Source organism: Salmo trutta, chromosome 18, assembly GCF_901001165.1.
Source record: "Salmo trutta chromosome 18, fSalTru1.1, whole genome shotgun sequence".
Taxonomy (NCBI): Eukaryota; Metazoa; Chordata; class Actinopteri; order Salmoniformes; family Salmonidae; genus Salmo; species Salmo trutta.
This window is the reverse complement of record NC_042974.1, coordinates 55670401-55689399: the sequence shown is the minus strand read 5'-3', so window position 1 is coordinate 55689399 and position 18999 is coordinate 55670401. Positions and strand designations below refer to the sequence as shown.

The window sequence follows — 18999 nt, the reverse complement described above, 5'->3', positions numbered from 1 at the left end:
TCATTATTTATTTGAGACTAAATTGATTTTATTTATGTATTATATTAAGTTAAAACAAAAGTTCTCATTGTTCATTCAGTATTGTTGTAATTGTCATTACAAATATATATTTTTTTTAATTAATTGGCCGATTAATCGGTATCGGCTTTTTTTTGGGGTCCTCCAATAATCGGTATCGGCTTTGAAAAATCTGAATCGGTTGACCTCTACACAGCATGATGCTGCCACCACCATGCTTCACTGTGGGTATGGTGTCCTCGGGGTGATGAGGTGTCGGGTTTGCGCCAGACATAGCGTTTTCCTTGATGGCCAAAAAGCTCCATTTTTGTTTCATCTGAGCAGAGTACCTTCTTCCATATGTTTGGAAAGTCTCCCACATGCCGAAGACCAAAGTTGTTTGATTATTTTTTTCTTTAAGCAATGGCTTTTTTCTGGCCACTCTTCTGTAAAGCCCAACTCTGTGGAGTGTACGGCTTAAAGTGGTCCTATGGACAGATACTCCAATCTCCGCTGTGGAGCTTTGCAGCTCCTTCAGAGTCAGCTTTGGTCTCTTTGTTGCCTCTCCGATTAATGCCCTCCTTGCCTGGTCTGTGAGTGTTGGTGGGTAGCCCTCTCTTGGCAGGTTTGTTGTAGTGCCATATTCTCTCCATTTTTTAATAATGGATTTAAATAGTGCTCCATGGGATGTTCAAAGTTTCAGATATTTTTTAAAACCCAACCCTGATCTGTACTTCTCCACAACTTCGTCCCTGACCTGTTTGGAGAGCTCCTTGGTTTTATATTGCCACTTGCTTGCGCCCCTTGCAGTCTCTGGGGCCTTTCAGAACAGGTGTGTATATTAGAGGTCGACCGATTAAATCGGAATGGGCGATTAATTGGGGCCGATTTCAAGTTTTCATAATCTGTATTTTTGGACGCCGATTGTGGCCGTTATTTATTTACACCTTTATTTAACTAGGCAAGTCAGTTAAGAACACATTCTTATTTTCAATGACGGCCTAGGAACGGTGAGTTAACTGCCTAGTTCAGGGGCAGAACGACAGATTTTTACCTTGTCAGCTCGGGGATTTGTTTTTGCAACCTTCCGGTTACTAGTCCAACGCTCTAACCACCTGCCTTACATTGCACTCCACAAGGAGCCTGCGTGGTAGGCTGACTACCTGTTACGCGAGGGCAGCAAGAAGCCAAGGTAAGTTGCTAGCTAGCATTAAACTTATCTTATAAAAAACAAACTACACATGGTTGATGATATTACTAGTTTATCTAGCTTGTCCTGCGTTGCATATAATCGATGCGGTGCCTGTTAATTTCTCATCGAATCACAGCCTACTTCGCCAAACGGGTGATGATTTAACAAGCACAGTCACGGAAAAAAAAAGCACTGTCGTTGCACCAATGTGTACCTCACCATAAACAATGCCTTTCTTTAAAATCAAAACACAAGTATATATTTTTAAACCTGCATATTTAGTTAATATTGCCTGCTAACATGAATTTCTTTTAACTAGGGAAATTGTGTCACTTCTCTAGCGTTCCGCGCAAGCAGTCAGGGTATATGCAGCAGTATGGGCCGCCTGGCTCGTTACGAACTGTGTGAAGACCATTTCTTCCTAACAAAGACCGTAATTAATTTGCCAGAATTTTACATAATTATGACATAACATTGAAGGTTGTACAATGTAACAGCAATATTTAGACTTAGGGATGCCATCTGTTAGACAAAATGATAGTTTCCGGATTCGACCATATTAATGACCTAAGGCTCGTATTTCTGTGTGTAATGTTATAATTAAGTCTATGATTTGATATTTGATAGAGCAGTCTGACTGAGCGATGGTAGGCAGCAGCAGGCTTGTAAGAATTCATTCAAACAGCACTTTCCTGCGTTTGCCAGCAGCTCTTCGCTGTGCTTCAAGCATTGAGCTGTTTATGACTTCAAGCCTATCAACTCCCAAGATTAGGCTGGTGTAACCGATGTGAAATGGCTAGCTAGTTAGCGGGGTGCGCGCTAATAGCGTCACTCGCTCTGAGACTTGGAGTAGTTGTTCCCCTTGCTCTGCAAGGGCCGTGGCTTTTGTGTAGCAATGGGTAACGATGTTTTGAGGGTGGCTGTTGTCGACGTGTTCCTGGTTCGAGCCCAGGTAGGGGCGAGGAGAGGGATGGAAGCTATACTGTTACACTGGCAACACTAAAGTGCCTATAAGAACATCCAATAGTCAAAGGTATATGAAATACAAATGGTAGAGAGAGAAATAGTCCTATAATAACTACAACCTAAAACTTCTTAACTGGGAATATTGAAGACTCATGTTAAAAGGAACCTCCAGCTTTCATATGTTCTCATGTTCTGAGCAAGGAACTTCAACGTTAGCTTTTTTACATGGCACATATTGCACTTTTACGTTCTTCTCCAACACTGTGTTTTTGCATTATTTAAACCAAATTGAACATGTTTCATTATTTATTTGAGGCTAAATTGATTTTATTGATGTATTATATTAAGTGTTCATTCAGTATTGTTGTAATTGTCATTACAAATAAATAATTCGGCCAATTAATCGGTATCGGCCTTTTTTTGGGTCCTCCAATAATCGGTATCTGCATTGAAAAACCATAATCGGTCGACCTCTAGTGTGTGTGTGTATATATATATATATATATATACTGAGATCATGAGACACTTAAATAAAGTCCACCTGTGTGCAATCTAACTAATTATGTGACTTCTGAAGGGAATTAGTTGCACCAGATCTTATTTAGTGGCTTCATAGCAAAGGGGGTGAATACATGTACATGTACCCCTTTTCCATTTTTTTTAAACAAATTATTTTTTTCATTTCACCAATTGACTATTTTGGGTATGTCAATTACATGAGATTTAAATAAAAACCATTTAAATATAAGTTGTAATGCAACAAAATAGGAAAAACACCGACCTGTAGCACTCACATCTGTAGCCATGAACTGGTTTGAAAGGCGGCTCATATCAACACCATTGCCCCAGAAACACTAGACCCACTCCAATTTGCATACCATCCCAACAGATGATTCAATCTCTATTGCACTCCACACTGCCCTTTCACACCTGGACAAAAGGAACACCTATTTGAGAACGCTATTCATTGACTACAGCTCAGCGTTCAACACCATAGAGCCCTCAAAGCTCATCACTAAGCTAAGGACCCTGGGACTAAACACCTCCCTCTGCAACTGGATCCTGGACTTCCTGATGGGCCACCTCCAGGCTGTAAGATAAGGTAACACATCCGCCACGCTGATCCTCAATCAAATGTATTTATAAAGCCCTTCTTACATCAGCTGATGTCACAAAGTGCTGTACAGAAACCCAGCCTAAAACCCCAAACAGCAAGCAATGCAGGTGTAGAAGCACAGTGGCTAGGAAAAACTCAGTCCCCTCCTGTACGCCCTGTTCACTCATGACTGCATGGCCTGGCACGACTCCAACACCATCATCAAGTTTGCCAATGACACAATAGGGGTAGACCTGATCACCGACGAGACAACCTATAGGGAGGAGGTCAGAGACCTGGTCGTGTGGTGCCAGGACAACAACCTCTCCCTCATCGTGATCAAGTCAAAGGAGATGATTGTGGACTACAGGAAAAGGAGGACCAAGTACGCCCCCATTTTCATCGATTGGGCTGTAGTGGAGCTTCAAGTTCCTTGGTGTCCACATCAACAAAATAACATGGTCCAAGCACACCAAGACAATCATGATGAGGGCACTGTTACGTACTAATTCTCAGAGTAAAAACTCAACTGACACTGAAAGCTTAACCAAGTTTATCCTTCCCAGAGGATCAATACAGCTGCATTAGACAAAGACATTGTTCACACAAGGACTGATATTTAACCCGTTCTCCTAGGCCGAGTCTCCTCCTACACATCTGAACAAACATTGTGTCTTCACTGCTAGGCAGGACAAAGTAATACGCCCATAAACTTATTTCTCCCTTAATGTGACCTGACCTCCACCCCCCTCCATCACTAATCCATGGCTCTCCCCCCTTATCAATGCCTGCCACATGTGATCGCTTCCCTGCATTCAATATTTCAATAGGATACCTGATATAATGTAAACAGTATACATTACCCTCTCTCCCTAAGTGACATGAATAAGTATATTTCATATTCTCAGAACCCAACAGCACGACAAAACCTATTCCCCCTCAGGAGACTGAAAAGATTTTGCATGGGTCCTCAGATCCTCAAAGGGTTCTACAGCTGCACCATCGAGAGCATCCTGAATGGTTGCATTACTGCCTGGTATGACAACTGCTCAGCCTCCAACCGCAAGGCACTACAGAAGGTAGTGCGTACGGCCCAGTACATCACTGGAGCCAAGCTTCCTGCCATACAGGACCTCTATACCAGGCGGTGTCCGAGGAAGGCCCTAAAAATTGTCCAACTCCAGCCACCCTAGTCATAGAGTGTTCTCTCTGCTACCGCATGGCAAGCAGTACCGGAGTGCCAAGTCTTGGTCCAAGAGGCTTCTGAACAGCTAAACAAGCCACAAGACTCCTGAACATCTAATCAAATGGCTACCCAGACTATTTGCACTGCCTCCCCCCCTCTCTCTTTTACACCGCTGCTGCTCTCTGTTATCATCTATGCATAGTCACTTTAATAACTACATATACATATTACCTCAACTAACTGGTGTCCCTGCACATTGTACTGGTACCCCCCTGTATATAGCCTCACTATTGTTATTTGACTGCTGCTCTTTAATTATTTGTATTTTTTTTAAGGCATTTTATTTTCCGGCATTTTTTTTTAACAGCATTGTTGGTTAAGGGCTTGTAAGTAAGCATTTCACTGTAAGGTCTACAGCTGTTTTATTCAGCACGTGACAAATAACATTTGATTTTGATTTGGTTTTAGGTACAGAGTATGCAATGGTTCAGGACAGGATCACAAGAGTTGGTCTTACTTCAACATGTATAGTATTATGTATAGTATTATATACAGCCTCAGACAGTGCATGGTGTACAAAATACTGGAATCTTAGTAGACAGTGGTGAGAGAGGAGCATAGAGGTGTCCTATATGTAATTATATGGGGTGCAACAGTGATGGGGGTGGTTGAAGAGGGCCCTGGGGGTGAGAGGAAGAGGTGAAATAGGGGTTAAGCCTGAAGCATGTGTGAAAACAGGGTGAATTCAGTCAGTATCTGAGGGTTCTGCTCTAGAGTACAAAGAGTTTGAAGAACATCACTGCAGGACTCAAGTCTGGAGCTGAAGATAAGAGATGCACAGCCTCTCCTCCATGTAGAAAAGAGAACACACACACCATAGAGTATAGCTGATCAAGTTGTAACCAACAGCTTACCACTTGGCTTGAGAGTGGCTGCAGGTTTAGAGGTGTGTTTGTGTTCTATACCTTCTCCTGAGGCACAAAGTTGGGGCTTCCGACATCTGTAGAATCGTAGGAGAAATCATAGGTGAATGACTGTCTGCCTCTGTCCTTCAGCCCAGTGCCAGGGGTGCCTTTGGAAAGGTGCTACAAGCATAATAGCTTAGATTAATTTATAAAACAGGAGAGGTATTGTTATTTTAGTCATTGTGCAACATGTCATCCTCATTCTAGAGCCTTTAGATGGTCCCGATATTTGTACAAAAATGTCTCTTAAACATTGTTCTTTGAATGCTTAATTTTATATATATTTTGCATGGAAATGAATCAATAATTCACCTTTTTGTTGCAATCTATAGAAGTGGTGCTCCCCTCCATGTGGATAATGACCGTCGCAGACATTTCCTTTTCTCTGTGAAATTAATGTAGATTTTTGAGCAGTTTACTTGAAGTCAGTCGGGCTGTTTTATTTAGAAAACTGAATACAATGCTCAATGTAGGCCTACAGCCAATTGATTGTTAGTGCCTTGATAAATACAGTCAGTGTCGTGATAATTTACTTGAATCAGAAATCCCCCTCTTATCAGGTAAGAAGAGTTGGAACTGTGCAGTTATTCTTTGAAAAAAAAATCACCATTGGACTTCAAAATGTGTTGTGTGAATCATGACTATATCACAACATATATAGCCTTCATTCATATGCTGAGGCATATCTAGCCCATATAGACGCCAACTACATTTAGCCCCTATTGACGATAGTATCTTCTGGCCGGGGGAGTTTTATTTAGAGCCCCAACGCTTGCTCGAAATGTTAACACGCGTCGCTTGCGGTTTGGTTTTGGAAACATAAGGAACGTATGTTTTATATCAGCGAGAAATCATTTTATTCTAAAACACGGTTATATTACTACACGCATTTATAGGGTTAGGGTTCCCACACAGCCATATGTCCATGTTACAGCGCTTGTTTACGGAAAACAGAGCAACGACAGAGTCGACTATCTGTGCTAATCATCTGCGTCTACGAACACCTGTGTGTAATAGGAATACACAAATGTTTTGTTAGGAGGGGGCTTTATATTTCTACAACAATATTGCAATTGAGAATTGATTCACGTTTAGATGGAGTATTTGGCTGCCACAGACAATTCTCCCCTAAACAGAACATTTTAGGTCCTTGGACTATAAAAGAGTAACATTAGCCCTTTAATGGACTAAAGAAGCCTAAGTCATATAACAAAAAATACTGATATGTCAACATGACTGTACATAGCCCAGTGGTTAGAGCGTTGGACTAGTAGCCGAAAGATCAAATCCCGAGCTGACGAGGTAAAAATCTGTCGTTCTGCCCCTGAACAAGGCAGTTAACCCACTGCCTTGCCTAGTTAAATAAAATGTAAAATAAAAATAAAGGCCTCGTTGAAACAGGGGATATGAGTTTGGGAAAGCCTGTGATAGTACGTTACAATATAAATCAAGTACTTTGTCTTTTTACCCAAAGTCAACCTTTAAAGTGATTGTCCAACGTTTGCAAATGTCTATGAAATATGACCTACATGAGTCAAATCGTTTTCCTGACAAATTTTTTGTTAAGTATTTTAAAAAGCAGCTTTTCTGTGTTTTAAACGGCCTGTTTGAGGTGGAGTTTTTGGAAGTGTTTCTTCTAGAATGTATGCGGTGGCAACAAACACCACTATAGGATGAGTCAACAACATTATTTGGGTAGGAGTTAACAGAATATGAACTTATGAGATAGTAACTGAACAGTTACTTTAAAACTGCAACATTTTTACTTTCCACTTAAACTGTTTTCAATATGCCCCTCCATGTACCCAAGATAATAATAATAAGCAATGTGAAACTGTGTAGAAGTCCTGGAAATACTGTTCATTAACGTTGCCATAGTGCGTATTAACTGACTCCATCAGTATACAGACCTTTTCATCAAGGGTCGTACACGGACAGCCACACGCACTGACGCCATGCCACAGCGCACTTTCGTCCAAGTCACCTGAGAACTGCACCGTGTCAGTCACATAAGTAGGTACAATCCGTTAAAAGCTTTGAAATGGCAACATACTGATTCAGTTTTAATAGCTGTGTGAAACTTACTCGTTTGCAGGCCTCTTCCAATAGTGTACTTCTCAGAACGGACTGATATCAACTTGATTAACTGCGTGAAGCAGCTGCTGCCACTGTGCTTGTCCAAGTGTGCACAGACTCACCGCTAGGTGGCTCTACTTGATTTGGGCTCCAGTCTTCCACGGTCACGTGAAGAAGGTATTCCGCCACAGATAGAACAATGAGACAGATATTTAACCGGATGTATAAATGTGAAGCATCCGCTTGGCGTTTCCACTCACTACCTTATATGGTGGTTAGAGAAGGCCCAGTGGCCAGTGGGAGAAGATGGAGCGAGATGGATTGTGGACGACATTCTGGCAAATGTTCTCATCGATGAAACATTTGATCTCAACAGTTTTCTGTTCCTAAAACTAGAATTTATTACGAACAGAGTGGACTAAGTGTTGTAGTCTTTACCCTTCGCCGAAGGTTTAAAAAATTGCGTTGTTTAGAAGGAGTACAGTTGTGAATTGAGTTATTGCACACGCACACTTTAGAGTAGGCGTTCCCTAAAGGAAATAGCCAAATACATGCTAGAACGCGGCAATAGGATCTCGCTAGCCAGGTTGCGCTTGCTCGTGCTTTGCTCTGCCCCCTTCATTCTTCTGCCTACTATGACTAATTCGGTCCCATTGAAAACGACAGGCTGTGGATAGCCAGGCTCAACAAGGGAAGATTCTGCAAATGGAAAAGCTTAATAGGAAGAAGGTTAAAAGCAATGTACCTCAAATCACATGTTATTTGTCACATGCGCCAGATACAACAGGTGTTTCACCTTACAGTGAAATGCTTACCTGGTGCATATGCTATGTTGAGCGGAGTCATCAATGGGGTCACAATATCTATGTCCATAGATGATATTAAAGAAAATGTACAGATAGGATTTCTTAGTTTCAATGTTTGAGAATTTGTCCCATATGCACTGCATTGTCACTGACTTTGAGTAAAGCCTGTACAGGTCAGCTACTACAGCGACTGAAATGACTGCAACACTCAACAAAGAGCTGCAGTTAGTTTCAGAGTGGGTGGCAAGGAATAAGTTAGCCCTAAATATTTCTAAAACTAAAAGCATTGTATTTGGAACAATACACTCACTAAACCCTAAACCTCAACTAAATATTGTAATAAATAATGTGGAAATTGAGCAAGTTGAGATGACTAAACTGCTTGGAGTAACACTAGATTGTAAACTGTCATGGTCAAAACATATTGATGCAGTAGTAGCTAAGATGGGGAGAAGTCTGTCTATAATGAAGCGATGCTCTGCCTTCTTAACAACACTATCAACATGGCAGGTCGTGTGGTCAGGTGCCGCAAAAAAGGACTTCATAAATTTGCAATTGGCTCAGGACAGGGCAGCACGATTGGCCCTTGGATGTACATAGAGAGATAATATTAATAATATGCATGTCAGTCTCTCCTGGCTGAAAGTGGAGGAGAGATTGACTTCATCACTACTTTTATTTATGAGAGGTATTGACATGTTGAATGCACCGAGCTGTCTGTCTAAACTACTGGCACACAGCACGGACACCCATGCATAACCCACAAGACATCCCACAAGAGGTCTCTTCACTGGCGAGTGTAGAGAGTATAGAGATATTGTTATCCACGTCGGCACCAATGATGTTAGGATGAAACAGTCCGAGGTCACCAAGCGCAACATAGCTTCAGCGTGTAAATCAGCCAGAAAGATGTCGGCATCGAGTAATTATCTCTGGCCCCCTCCCAGTTAGGGGGAGTGATGAGCTCTACAGCAGTCTCACAACTCAATCGCTGGTTGAAAACTGTTTTCTGCCCCTCCCAAAAGATTGAATTTGTAGATAATTGGCCCTCTTTCTGGGACTCACCCACAAACAGGACCAAGCCTGGCCTGTTGAGGAGTGACGGACTCCATCATAGCTGGAGGGGTGCTCTCATCTTATCTACGAACATAGACAGGGCCCTAACTCCCCTAGCTCCACAATGAAATAGGGTGCAGGCCTGCCAGCTTAGTGGAGTCTGTGTCTGTGCCTCGACCTAGGTTGGGCAAAACTAAACATGGCGGTGTTTGCTTTAGCAATCTCACTAGAATAAAGACCTCCTCCATTCCTGCCATTATTGAAAGAGATTGTGATACCTCACATCTCAAAATAGGGCTACTTAATGTTAGATCCCTCACTTCAAAGGCAGTTATAGTCAATTAACTAATCACTGATCATAATCTTGATGTGATTGGCCTGAGTGAAACATGGCTTAAGCCTGATGAATTTACTGTGTTAAATGAGGCCTCACCTCCTGGTTACACTAGTGACCATATCCCCCGTGCATCCCGCAAAGGCGGAGGTGTTGCTAACATTTACGATAGCAAATTTCAATTTACAAAAAAAACAACAACAACGTTTTCGTCTTTTGAGCTTCTAGTCATGAAATCTATGCAGCCTACTCAATCACTTTTTATAGCTACTGTTTACAGGCCTCCTGGGCCATATACAGCGTTCCTCACTGAGTTCCCTGAATTCCTATCGGACATTGTAGTCACAGCAGATAATATTCACATTTTTGGTGACTTTAATATTCACATGGAAAAGTCCACAGACCTACTCCAAAAGGCTTTCGGAGCCATCATTGACTCAGTGGGTTTTGTCCCGTGGACCTAGTTTTGTCCCGTGGAATAAATGTTGTGGATCTTAATGTTTTCCCTCATAATCCTGGACTATCGGACCACCATTTTATTACATTTGCAATCGCAACAAATAATCTGCTCAGACCCCAACCAAGGAGCAACAAAAGTCGTGCTAGAAATTCTCAGACAACCCAAAGATTCCTTGATGCCCTTCCAGACTCCCTCTGCCTACCCAAGGACATCAGAGGACAAAAATCAGTTAACCACCTAACTGAGGAACTCAATTTAACTTTGCGCAATACCCTAGATGCAGTTGCACCCCTAAAAACTAAAAACATTTGTCATAAGAAACTAGCTCCCTGGTATACAGAAAATACACGAGCTTTGAAGCAAGCTTCCAGAAAATTGGAACGGAAATGGCGCCACACCAAACTGGAAGTTTTCCGACTAGCTTGGAAAGACAGTACCGTGCAGTATCGAAGAGCCCTCACTGCTGCTCGATCATCGTATTTTTCCAACTTAATTGAGGAAAATAAGAACAATCCAAAATGTATTTTTGATACTGTCACAAAGCTAACTAAAAAGTAGCATTCCCCAAGAGAGGATGGCTTTCACTTCAGCAGTAATAAATTCATGAACTTCTTTGAGGAAAAGATCATGATCATTAGAAAGCAAATGACAGACTCCTCTTTAAATCTGCGTATTCCTCCAAAGCTCAGTTGTCCTGAGTCTGCACAACTCTGCCAGGACCTAGGACCAAGGGAGACACTAAAGTGTTTTAGTACTATATCTCTTGACACAATGATGAAAATAATCATGGCCTCTAAACCTTCAAGCTGCATACTGGACCCTGTTCCAACTAAACTACTGAAAGCGCTGCTTCCTGTGTTTGGCCCTCCTATGTTGAACATAATAAACGTCTCTCTATCCACCGGATGTGTACCAAACTCACTAAAAGTGGCAGTAATAAAGCCTCTCTTGAAAAAGCCAAACCTTGACCCAGAAAATATAAAAACAATCGGCCTATATAGAATCTTCCATTCCTCTTAAAAATTTTAGAAAAAGCTGTTGCGCAGCAACTCACTGCATTCCTGAAGACAAACAATGTATACGAAATGCTTCAGTCTGGTTTTAGACCCCATCATTTCACTGAGACTACACTTGTGAAGGTGGTAAATGACCTTTTAATGATGTCAGACCGAGGCTCTGCATCTGTCTTCGTGCTCCTAGATCTTAGTGCTGCTTTTGATACCATCGATCACCACATTCTTTTGGAGAGATTGGAAACCCAAATTGGTCTACACGGACAAGTTCTGGCCTGGTTTAGATCTTATCTGTCGGAAAGATATCAGTTTGTCTTTGTGAATGGTCTGTCCTCTGACAAATCAACTAAATTTCAGTGTTCCTCAAGGTTCCGTTTTAGGACCACTATTGTTTTCACTATATATTTTACCTCTTGGGGATGTCATTCGAAAACATAATGTTAAATTTCACTGCTATGCGGATGACACACAGCTGTACATTTCAATGAAACATGGTGAAGCCCCAAAATTGCCCTCACTAGAAGCCTGTGTTTCAGACATAAGGAAGTGGATGGCTGCAAACTTTCTACTTTTAAACTCGGACAAAACAGAGATGCTTGTTCTACGTCCCAAGAAACAAAGAGATCTTCTGTTAAATCTGACAATTAATCTTGATGGTTGTACAGTCGTCTCAAATTAAACTGTGAAGGACCTTGGCGTTACTCTGGACCCTGATCTTTCTTTTGAAGAACATATCAAGACTGTTTCAAAGGCAGCTTTTTTCCATCTACGTAACATTGCAAAAATCAGAAACTTTCTGTCCAAAAATGATGCAGAAAAATTTATCCATGCCTTTGTTACTTCTAGGTTGGACTACTGCAATGCTCTACTTTCCGGCTACCCGGATAAAGCATTAAATAAACTTCAGTTTGTGCTAAATACGGCTGCTAGAATCTTGACTAGAACCCAAAAATTTGATCATATTACTCCAGTGTTAGCCTCCCTACACTGGCTTCCTGTTAAGGCAAGGGCTGATTTCAAGGTTTTACTGCTAACCTACAAAGCATTACATGGGCTTGCTCCTACCTATCTTTCTGATTTGGTCCTGCCATACATACCTACACGTACGCTACGGTCACAAGACGCAGGCCTCCTAATTGTCCCTAGAATTTCTAAGCAAACAGCTGGAGGCAGGGCTTTCTCCTATAGAGCTCCATTTCTATGGAATGGTCTGCCTACCCATGTGAGAGATGCAGACTCGGTCTCAACCTTTAAGTTTTTACTGAAGACTCATCTCTTCAGTGGGTCCTATGATTGAGTGTAGTCTGGCCCAGGAGTGTGAAGGTGAACGGAAGGGCTCTGGAGCAACGAACCACCCTTGCTGTCTCTGCCTGGCCGGTTCCCCTCTCTCCACTGGGATTCTCTGCCTCTAACCCTATTACAGGGGCTGAGTCACTGGCTTATTGGTGTTCTTCCATGCCGTCCCTACGAGGGGTGCGTGACTTGAGTGGGTTGAGTCACTGACGTGGTCTTCTTGTCTGGGTTGGCGCCCCCCTTGGGTTGTGCCGTGGCGGAGATCTTTGTGGGCTATACTCGGCCTTGTCTCAGGATGGTAAGTTGGTGGTTGAAGATATCCCTCGAGTGGTGTGAGGGCTGTGCTTTGGCAGAGTGGGTGGGGTTATATCCTGCCTGTTTGGCCCTGTCCGGGGGTATCGTCGGATGAACCCACACTGTCTCCTGACCCCTCCTGTCTCAGCCTCCAGTATTTATGCTGCAGTAGTTTATGTGTCGGGGGGCTAGGGCCAGTCTGCTATATCTGGAGTATTTCTCTTGTCTTATCCGGTGTCCTGGGTGAATTTAAGTATGCTCTCTCTAATTCTCTCTTTCTCTCTTTCTTTCTTTCTCTCTCTCGGAGGACCTGAGTCCTAGGACCATGCCTCAGGACTACCTGACATGATGACTCGTCCTGTGTGGCTCAGTTGGTAGAGCATGGTGTTTGCAACGCCAGGGTTGTGGGTTCAATTCCCACAGGGGGTCCAGTACGAAAAAAGAAAAAAAAAATTATGAAAAATGTATGAAATGTATGCATTCACTACTGTAAGTTGCTCTGGATAAGAGCGTCTGCTAAATGACTAAAATGTAAATGTAATGACTCCTTGCTGTCCCCAGTCCACCTGGCCGTGCTGCTGCTCCAGTTTCAACTGTTCTGCCTGCGGCTATGGAACCCTGACCTGTTCACCGGACGTGCTACCTGTCCCAGACCTGCTGTTTTTTTTGAGACAGCAGGAGCGATAGAGATACTCTCAATGATCGGCTATGAAAAGCCAACTGACATTTACTCTTGAGGTGCTGACTTGTTGCACCCTCGACAACTGTGATTATTATTATTTGACCATGCTGGTCATTTATGAACATTTGAACATCTTGGCCATGTTTTGTCATAATCTCTACCCGGCACAGCCAGAAGAGGACTGGCCACCACTCATAGCCTAGTTCCTCTCTAGGTTTCTTCCTAGGTTTTGGCCTTTCTAGGGAGTTTTTCCTAGCCACCGTGCTTCTACACCTGCATTGCTTGCTGTTTGGGGTTTTAGGCTGGGTTTCTGTACAACACTTTGAGGTATCAGCTGATGTAAGAAGGGCTATATAAATACATTTGATTTGATTTGATTCACAGTCCCCAAGTCCAGAACAGACTATGGGAGGCACACCGTACTTCATAGAGCCATGACTACATGGAACTCTATTCCACATCAAGTAACTGACGCAAGCAGTAAAATTAGATTTAAGAAACAGATAAAAAACACCTTATGGAACAGCGGGGACTGTGAAGCAAAACAAACATTGGCACAGACACATGCATATATACACACACACGATAACATACGCACTATACATACACATGGATTTAGTACTGTAGATATATGGTAGTGGTGGAGTAGGGGTCTGAGGGCACACAGTGTGTTGTGAATGTATTGTGTTTTAAAACTGTAAAAAGTTCCTTCATTTTTCTGGACCCCAGGAAGAGTAGCTGCTGCTTTGGCAGCATTTTAAATACAAAAAATACAAATTGTTTTAAATGCCAAAGAATGGGACATGAAGCTGCTCAGTGTAATGGAAAGAAAAGATGTGCCAAGTGCAGAGAGGAACATGATTACAGTGAACGTGGAAGCAATGTGAAGGTTAAGTGCTGTAATTGTGGGGGAGAACACAGTGTAGCATTTGGTGGATGCCAGGTGCAGAGAGAGGCTAGAGAGCTTCAGAGATATAGGATCAGTCATAATATGCAGAGGCTGTAAGACAGATTGGTAGAACTACAGTGCGGACTGATGGAGCTTACATGGATGTTCCTGCAGTAGCAACTGTAGTCAGTGCTTCTACTGGTCTTGGCATGGTTTTGAGGCCTGTCCAGAAAACCTTGAACTCATGAATGTGCGGTGTCAAATGACACTTTGATAATTAATAAAGTTGACTTCATAGCTTTAATTGGTAAGGTTATCAATACGACTCCGTTGTGGAAAGCAGAAATGCCAGGATGAAGGTTATTGTGAAGATGGCAAAAGAGATATTGTAGGTAACATACGTTACTGTTGAAATGGTTAATGACATGCTGAACAATCCTAAGGGTGGATTTTTTCAGCATAATATAGATCAAGTTTAATGGGGTCGGGAGTTTTTTGGGGGAGAGGGTGTGGTAGAAGTTAGTAGGGATTTATTTGGTTTAGAATTTTCATGGTAGTATAGAATTGGGCAGATCATGATTGATCGGACATTCAAGCACAGTAGGTGACGGCATGCACTTGAAACATTTGTTTGCAGTCTGCCATGATATCATAGAAGAAGAAAAAGAAGTGCTGTGGTCTGTCTTGGGTTAGTTATAAACACCTTTGATCCAGGCCTTACAAAAAAAGATTTGAGTTTTGAAACTGCAGTCAAAGTGCAGTAACTGCAGTGGACTATGGTATTTTGGACGCAGTTATTGCAGAATAACTCTAGTAGTTATACTGCACTCTAAAACCACTGCAGTAAAACTGCATACTGCAGTTATACTACACCCTGACTGCAATCTTTTTTCGTAATGGAGCTTTTGTCAAATTAAAGTCAGATTTGACTTTTCACAGCAGGTTAAGAGAACTTAGGGAGCAGGTTAGGATAATACATGTAGCAGGTTAAGAGAATTAGGTAAATGTTTAGAAAAGGTTAAGGGTTAGCTAAAATCCCCCAAAATTCTACTTTTGACGTTCATTTGACGAAAGCTAGATCCCTTAAGATTCCAGGTGTTTGTGAAGCTCGTCGTTTGGTGCGACGCAGACAGGGTGGCGTGAATGGTGAAAAAGAAGAATCGGTCTGTCCTTTTCAGTTTTGATGTTGAGTCTTTGCCTGACAAAGTGATGGAAGGATATTTAAGTTATCCCGTGCAAACTTTTGTGCCGTATACATTACGTTGTTACAGGTATCAAGCTTATGGGCATGTCACAGCAGTATGTAGGAGGGAGGTTACTAGGTGTGAGAAGTGTGCAGAAGGGCATGAGACAAAGGAATGTGTAGCATTGGGGAAAGTAGTGGTATGTGTTAATTGTAGGGATGTCCATAGGGCTGGGGATCAAACATTTCTGGTCAAGAGAGGCAGGTTGAGGTTTCCAGGGTTAGAGTAGTGCACACGTTGTCTTATGCTGAGGCAGTGAAGAAAGTTGAGGTGGTGGTGGCAGCTGCAGAGAGGTATTTGGGTGTGCGAGACTTGACGTCAGAAGAGTTACAGGGTGTGCCTTAGGTAGAACTAAATAGATGTAAATAGAGGAGTAGGTTGGTAGGTTTAGATGGTAGGGTATTTGTTGATTTATAAAAAAAAGATTCAAGCGAAGCAGCAGGGAGTTATACTCCAGTGTAGTAGGTGGCGGTAATGCAAAATGTATTTGATGCCAACCGCCGTTGAACCTCAAAGAAGAAGAGGAAGCTTTACTCTCTTCTAGCAATGACCGGTTTCCCCTCGTCTCCCATGATGCAACGCACTGAGTGGAATTTTTCAAAACGAGTCAGCGGTGGCGGAACAAGCTAGCAGGGAGGTGGTCACGGGGAACGGAGAGACAACAAATACATTCACAAATGATCACAACCTTCGATCAAAAATGTGTCTCCCAACTTCGCAAGGAAAAGGGATCAACATACACATTAAATCCGACACCAAATGTAACGTCCCGAGCAGGACAAACGACTTCTCAGACGAACAACCAGCTACGGAAACGTCGGGGCGACTATCCCAGGAAACACCGACAACAACAAGCAAATGTAACACACCAAACAGCTTCAAATCAGATGAGATTAAATCCAAAGATATCGTAGTAACCACGGACGATAAGGAAAACGACATCCTCTCCTGTGTCTCTGATGTTGGTCGGTCTCTCTTCTATTCCTATTCACTTGGGCATGATGTTCACGTGTTGCTATTCGTAGGTAGCTACAGTACTTGTAGCTAAGATATCTCTGTGTCCATGATAATATCATTCGTCAGTCAGCCAGGTCATACGCATGATATGTCAGGTGATCAATTCTTTGAAACATAGCTATAGAAATTGTTTGTATTGTAAAATAAGCTTATTGAACCAACAACACTTATGACAGCCTAGTCTCTCTGACTGGTTGCCTGCCACCATGGTGCCTAGGCTGTCATTAGTCTTGGAAACCCAGAACCTATCTCCTAAAAAGTTATTTGACAGTAATCTGCTCAAATTCTGAGGTGGACCTATCAGATGATTCTATTGTGTTCTATCCACAGATCCGTCATCCACAGATAGTACCTGTCAGGTTATCACCGAGACCAGCACAGACACAGCCACCACTCTCCCCCCTCTGACCCCCTCCAAGCAGGCTGAGGCTGACGATGCAGAGACGCTACGGAGGGCCAGGGAGGAGGGCTGTGTGGAGGTAGTGTTCCCAGGCTTGGTCACACAGGAGGGCTGCTGCCGCTTCGTCTGTGAGATACTGAAGTGTATCCTTTACCAAAGACAACAGCTGCCCATGACCTATGACCAGCTGGTTTACTCTCAGAAGAGACAGCAAGCTGCCATGCAGGTGAGTGCTGGGCAGTGAGGCTTCCAATGTTCTCGACCATGTTTCTCTCACTACTTATTTAACATCAATGACTGTTTTCCCAATTTGTCTTTCTTTGATTCCTTGTTTCATCTCTTCTCACCGCTTTCTCAAAATGCATTGGAGAAGGTCGGAAGGGATGAACCTTGGGAACCTCCTCCAATACAGATTTATTCCAATCGAATAAATACTGTCTGCTATAATAGCCCTACTCCTAGCAGTGTTGCCTAGGATCTATGAGTTGCTGTTTGACCCCAGGCCCTCTCTCTTCCTCTTTCCCCCGGAATGAGGAGGCGGCGGGCTGGAGGCCCGGTCAGTCCACTGCAGAAGGCCTGGACTGGAGGAGGTGCCAGCGTACCCTCCAAGACCTTGAGCAGGTACTACAACAACTGGAAGTGCTGTTCTCCCTCTCCCTGGTCCCCCGCGTGCTCCTCCTGGTCGGCGGCTCCCTCCTCCTTCCCAAGGAGCAATACGAAGTCAACATGGAGGATGTGATACTAGCCGCCGGCGACCGGAGCCTACGCGTCTCCTCGTGTTTGCGCCAAGTCTTCCGCACGCTCTTCGTGGCCGACCTGTTGTCTGACGCTAAACCTGTCCGGCTCACAGCCACGACGGTCATGGTTCTGGCCCATAGGGACTGTGGCGTGGGGTGGTTCCGGCCCAAGCTGGATTTCAAGGTCCCCACACGGGTGAAGAGCCAGGTTATTTCTCTGTCTTGTGACCCCAGTAGTGTCTCTGGGTCTGGGACGTCTGAGGGAGGAGGGCAGACTGCCTGGCAGGACTATGTATGGTTTCAGGCCCCCTTGGCTATCAAAGGCTTCAGCAAGTGACATACAAGGAAGGTACTCTGACCCATAGCCATAGTATGAGATGAGACAAGGTCCTGTATTCAGAGTCTGAAAGTAAGAGTACTGATCTAGGATCAGGTCCCCCATGTCTATATAATCCTACTCGTACTGATCTGAAGGCAAAACTGGGCCCGTCTTTATGAAGTGTCTCCGAGTAGGAGTGCTGATCTAGGTTCAGTTTGATCTTTTTGATCACAATGACTAACATTATATGGACTGAGGGCACCTGATCCTAGATCAGCACTCTGAGACCATTTGTGAATATGGACCTGTGTAAACGCAGCAAAAGTGTTGACTGAGCGGATTTACAACATTTGCCATACCTCTCTCTCTCTCAGGGACCCCTGTCTCTCTGGCTGCGTTTACACAGGCAGTCCAGTTCTGATCTTGTTTTCACTAATTGGACTTTTGACCAATCAGATCAGCTCTGAAAAAGATCTCATGTGAAATTGAAAAAATATCAAAATTGTGCTGCCTGTGTAAACACAGCGTATGTAACCCTGAGCCTAGTCCAGGGACTGTGTTTTTTTATTACAGTTCATATGAAAAACTGTCGGGATCTGTACAGAATGATTTTTAATTAATTATGTTGTCTTTTAGCTATGTATTTACTTTTAGCTTGGCTATGTGCTGTAATGAAAACAGTATTGGTGCTGTTACTGTGTATAATATAGCCTACTAAAAAATGTTATGCACAGAATGCCTACTTTTCATCTGGTTGAGACACAACACTGGCTGTACCTGTACTGTACATTGACATGTCATGGTTTTCAATAGCTTAGAAATGGAGGTCTGAAACAATATTTTGTAAATATACAGTGCTGTATGTCCATTTTAGCATGATCACTAAATGATTTCAGGTTCATTTGAATTGTACACATCTGCAACTAAAAGCTGAATTGTAGTATACATTCCAGGACTAGACTTAAGATGTGTCCGGG

General features: G+C 43.0%; 2 protein-coding genes across 9 annotated transcripts in view; one reads left to right on the top strand and one right to left on the bottom strand.

The window, feature by feature from the left end:
* Nucleotides 1-7631, bottom strand: part of LOC115153551 (uncharacterized) — a 74799-nt gene extending 67168 nt beyond the window's left edge. For 6 of the 7 annotated variants that reach the window (XM_029699123.1, XM_029699125.1, XM_029699129.1 and 3 more), the window contains exons 1-4: nucleotides 7488-7631; nucleotides 7313-7393; nucleotides 5715-5787; nucleotides 5403-5522 (exon numbers count right to left, since the gene is read on the bottom strand). In XM_029699123.1, coding sequence (XP_029554983.1) covers nucleotides 5403-5522; nucleotides 5715-5787; nucleotides 7313-7359 — 240 coding nt within the window. In that variant the 5' untranslated portion in view covers nucleotides 7360-7393; nucleotides 7488-7631. The remainder of the gene's footprint in view (nucleotides 1-5402; nucleotides 5523-5714; nucleotides 5788-7312; nucleotides 7394-7487) is intronic. The other variant, XM_029699124.1, reaches the window with a different exon arrangement.
* Nucleotides 7632-16114: 8483 nt separating this feature from the next.
* Nucleotides 16115-18982, top strand: mad2l1bp (MAD2L1 binding protein). Of its 2 annotated transcripts, none has more exons than XM_029699120.1 (3): nucleotides 16115-16514; nucleotides 16897-17192; nucleotides 17504-18982. In XM_029699120.1, the coding sequence occupies exons 1-3, from the start codon at nucleotides 16250-16252 to the stop codon at nucleotides 18038-18040; spliced, it is 1098 nt and encodes a 365-aa protein (XP_029554980.1). In that variant the 5' UTR covers nucleotides 16115-16249; the 3' UTR covers nucleotides 18041-18982. The 2 variants fall into 2 exon arrangements, with proteins under 2 accessions (XP_029554980.1, XP_029554979.1); XM_029699119.1 differs by having other exon boundaries at nucleotides 17501-18982.
* The last annotated feature ends 17 nt before the right edge of the window (nucleotides 18983-18999 follow it).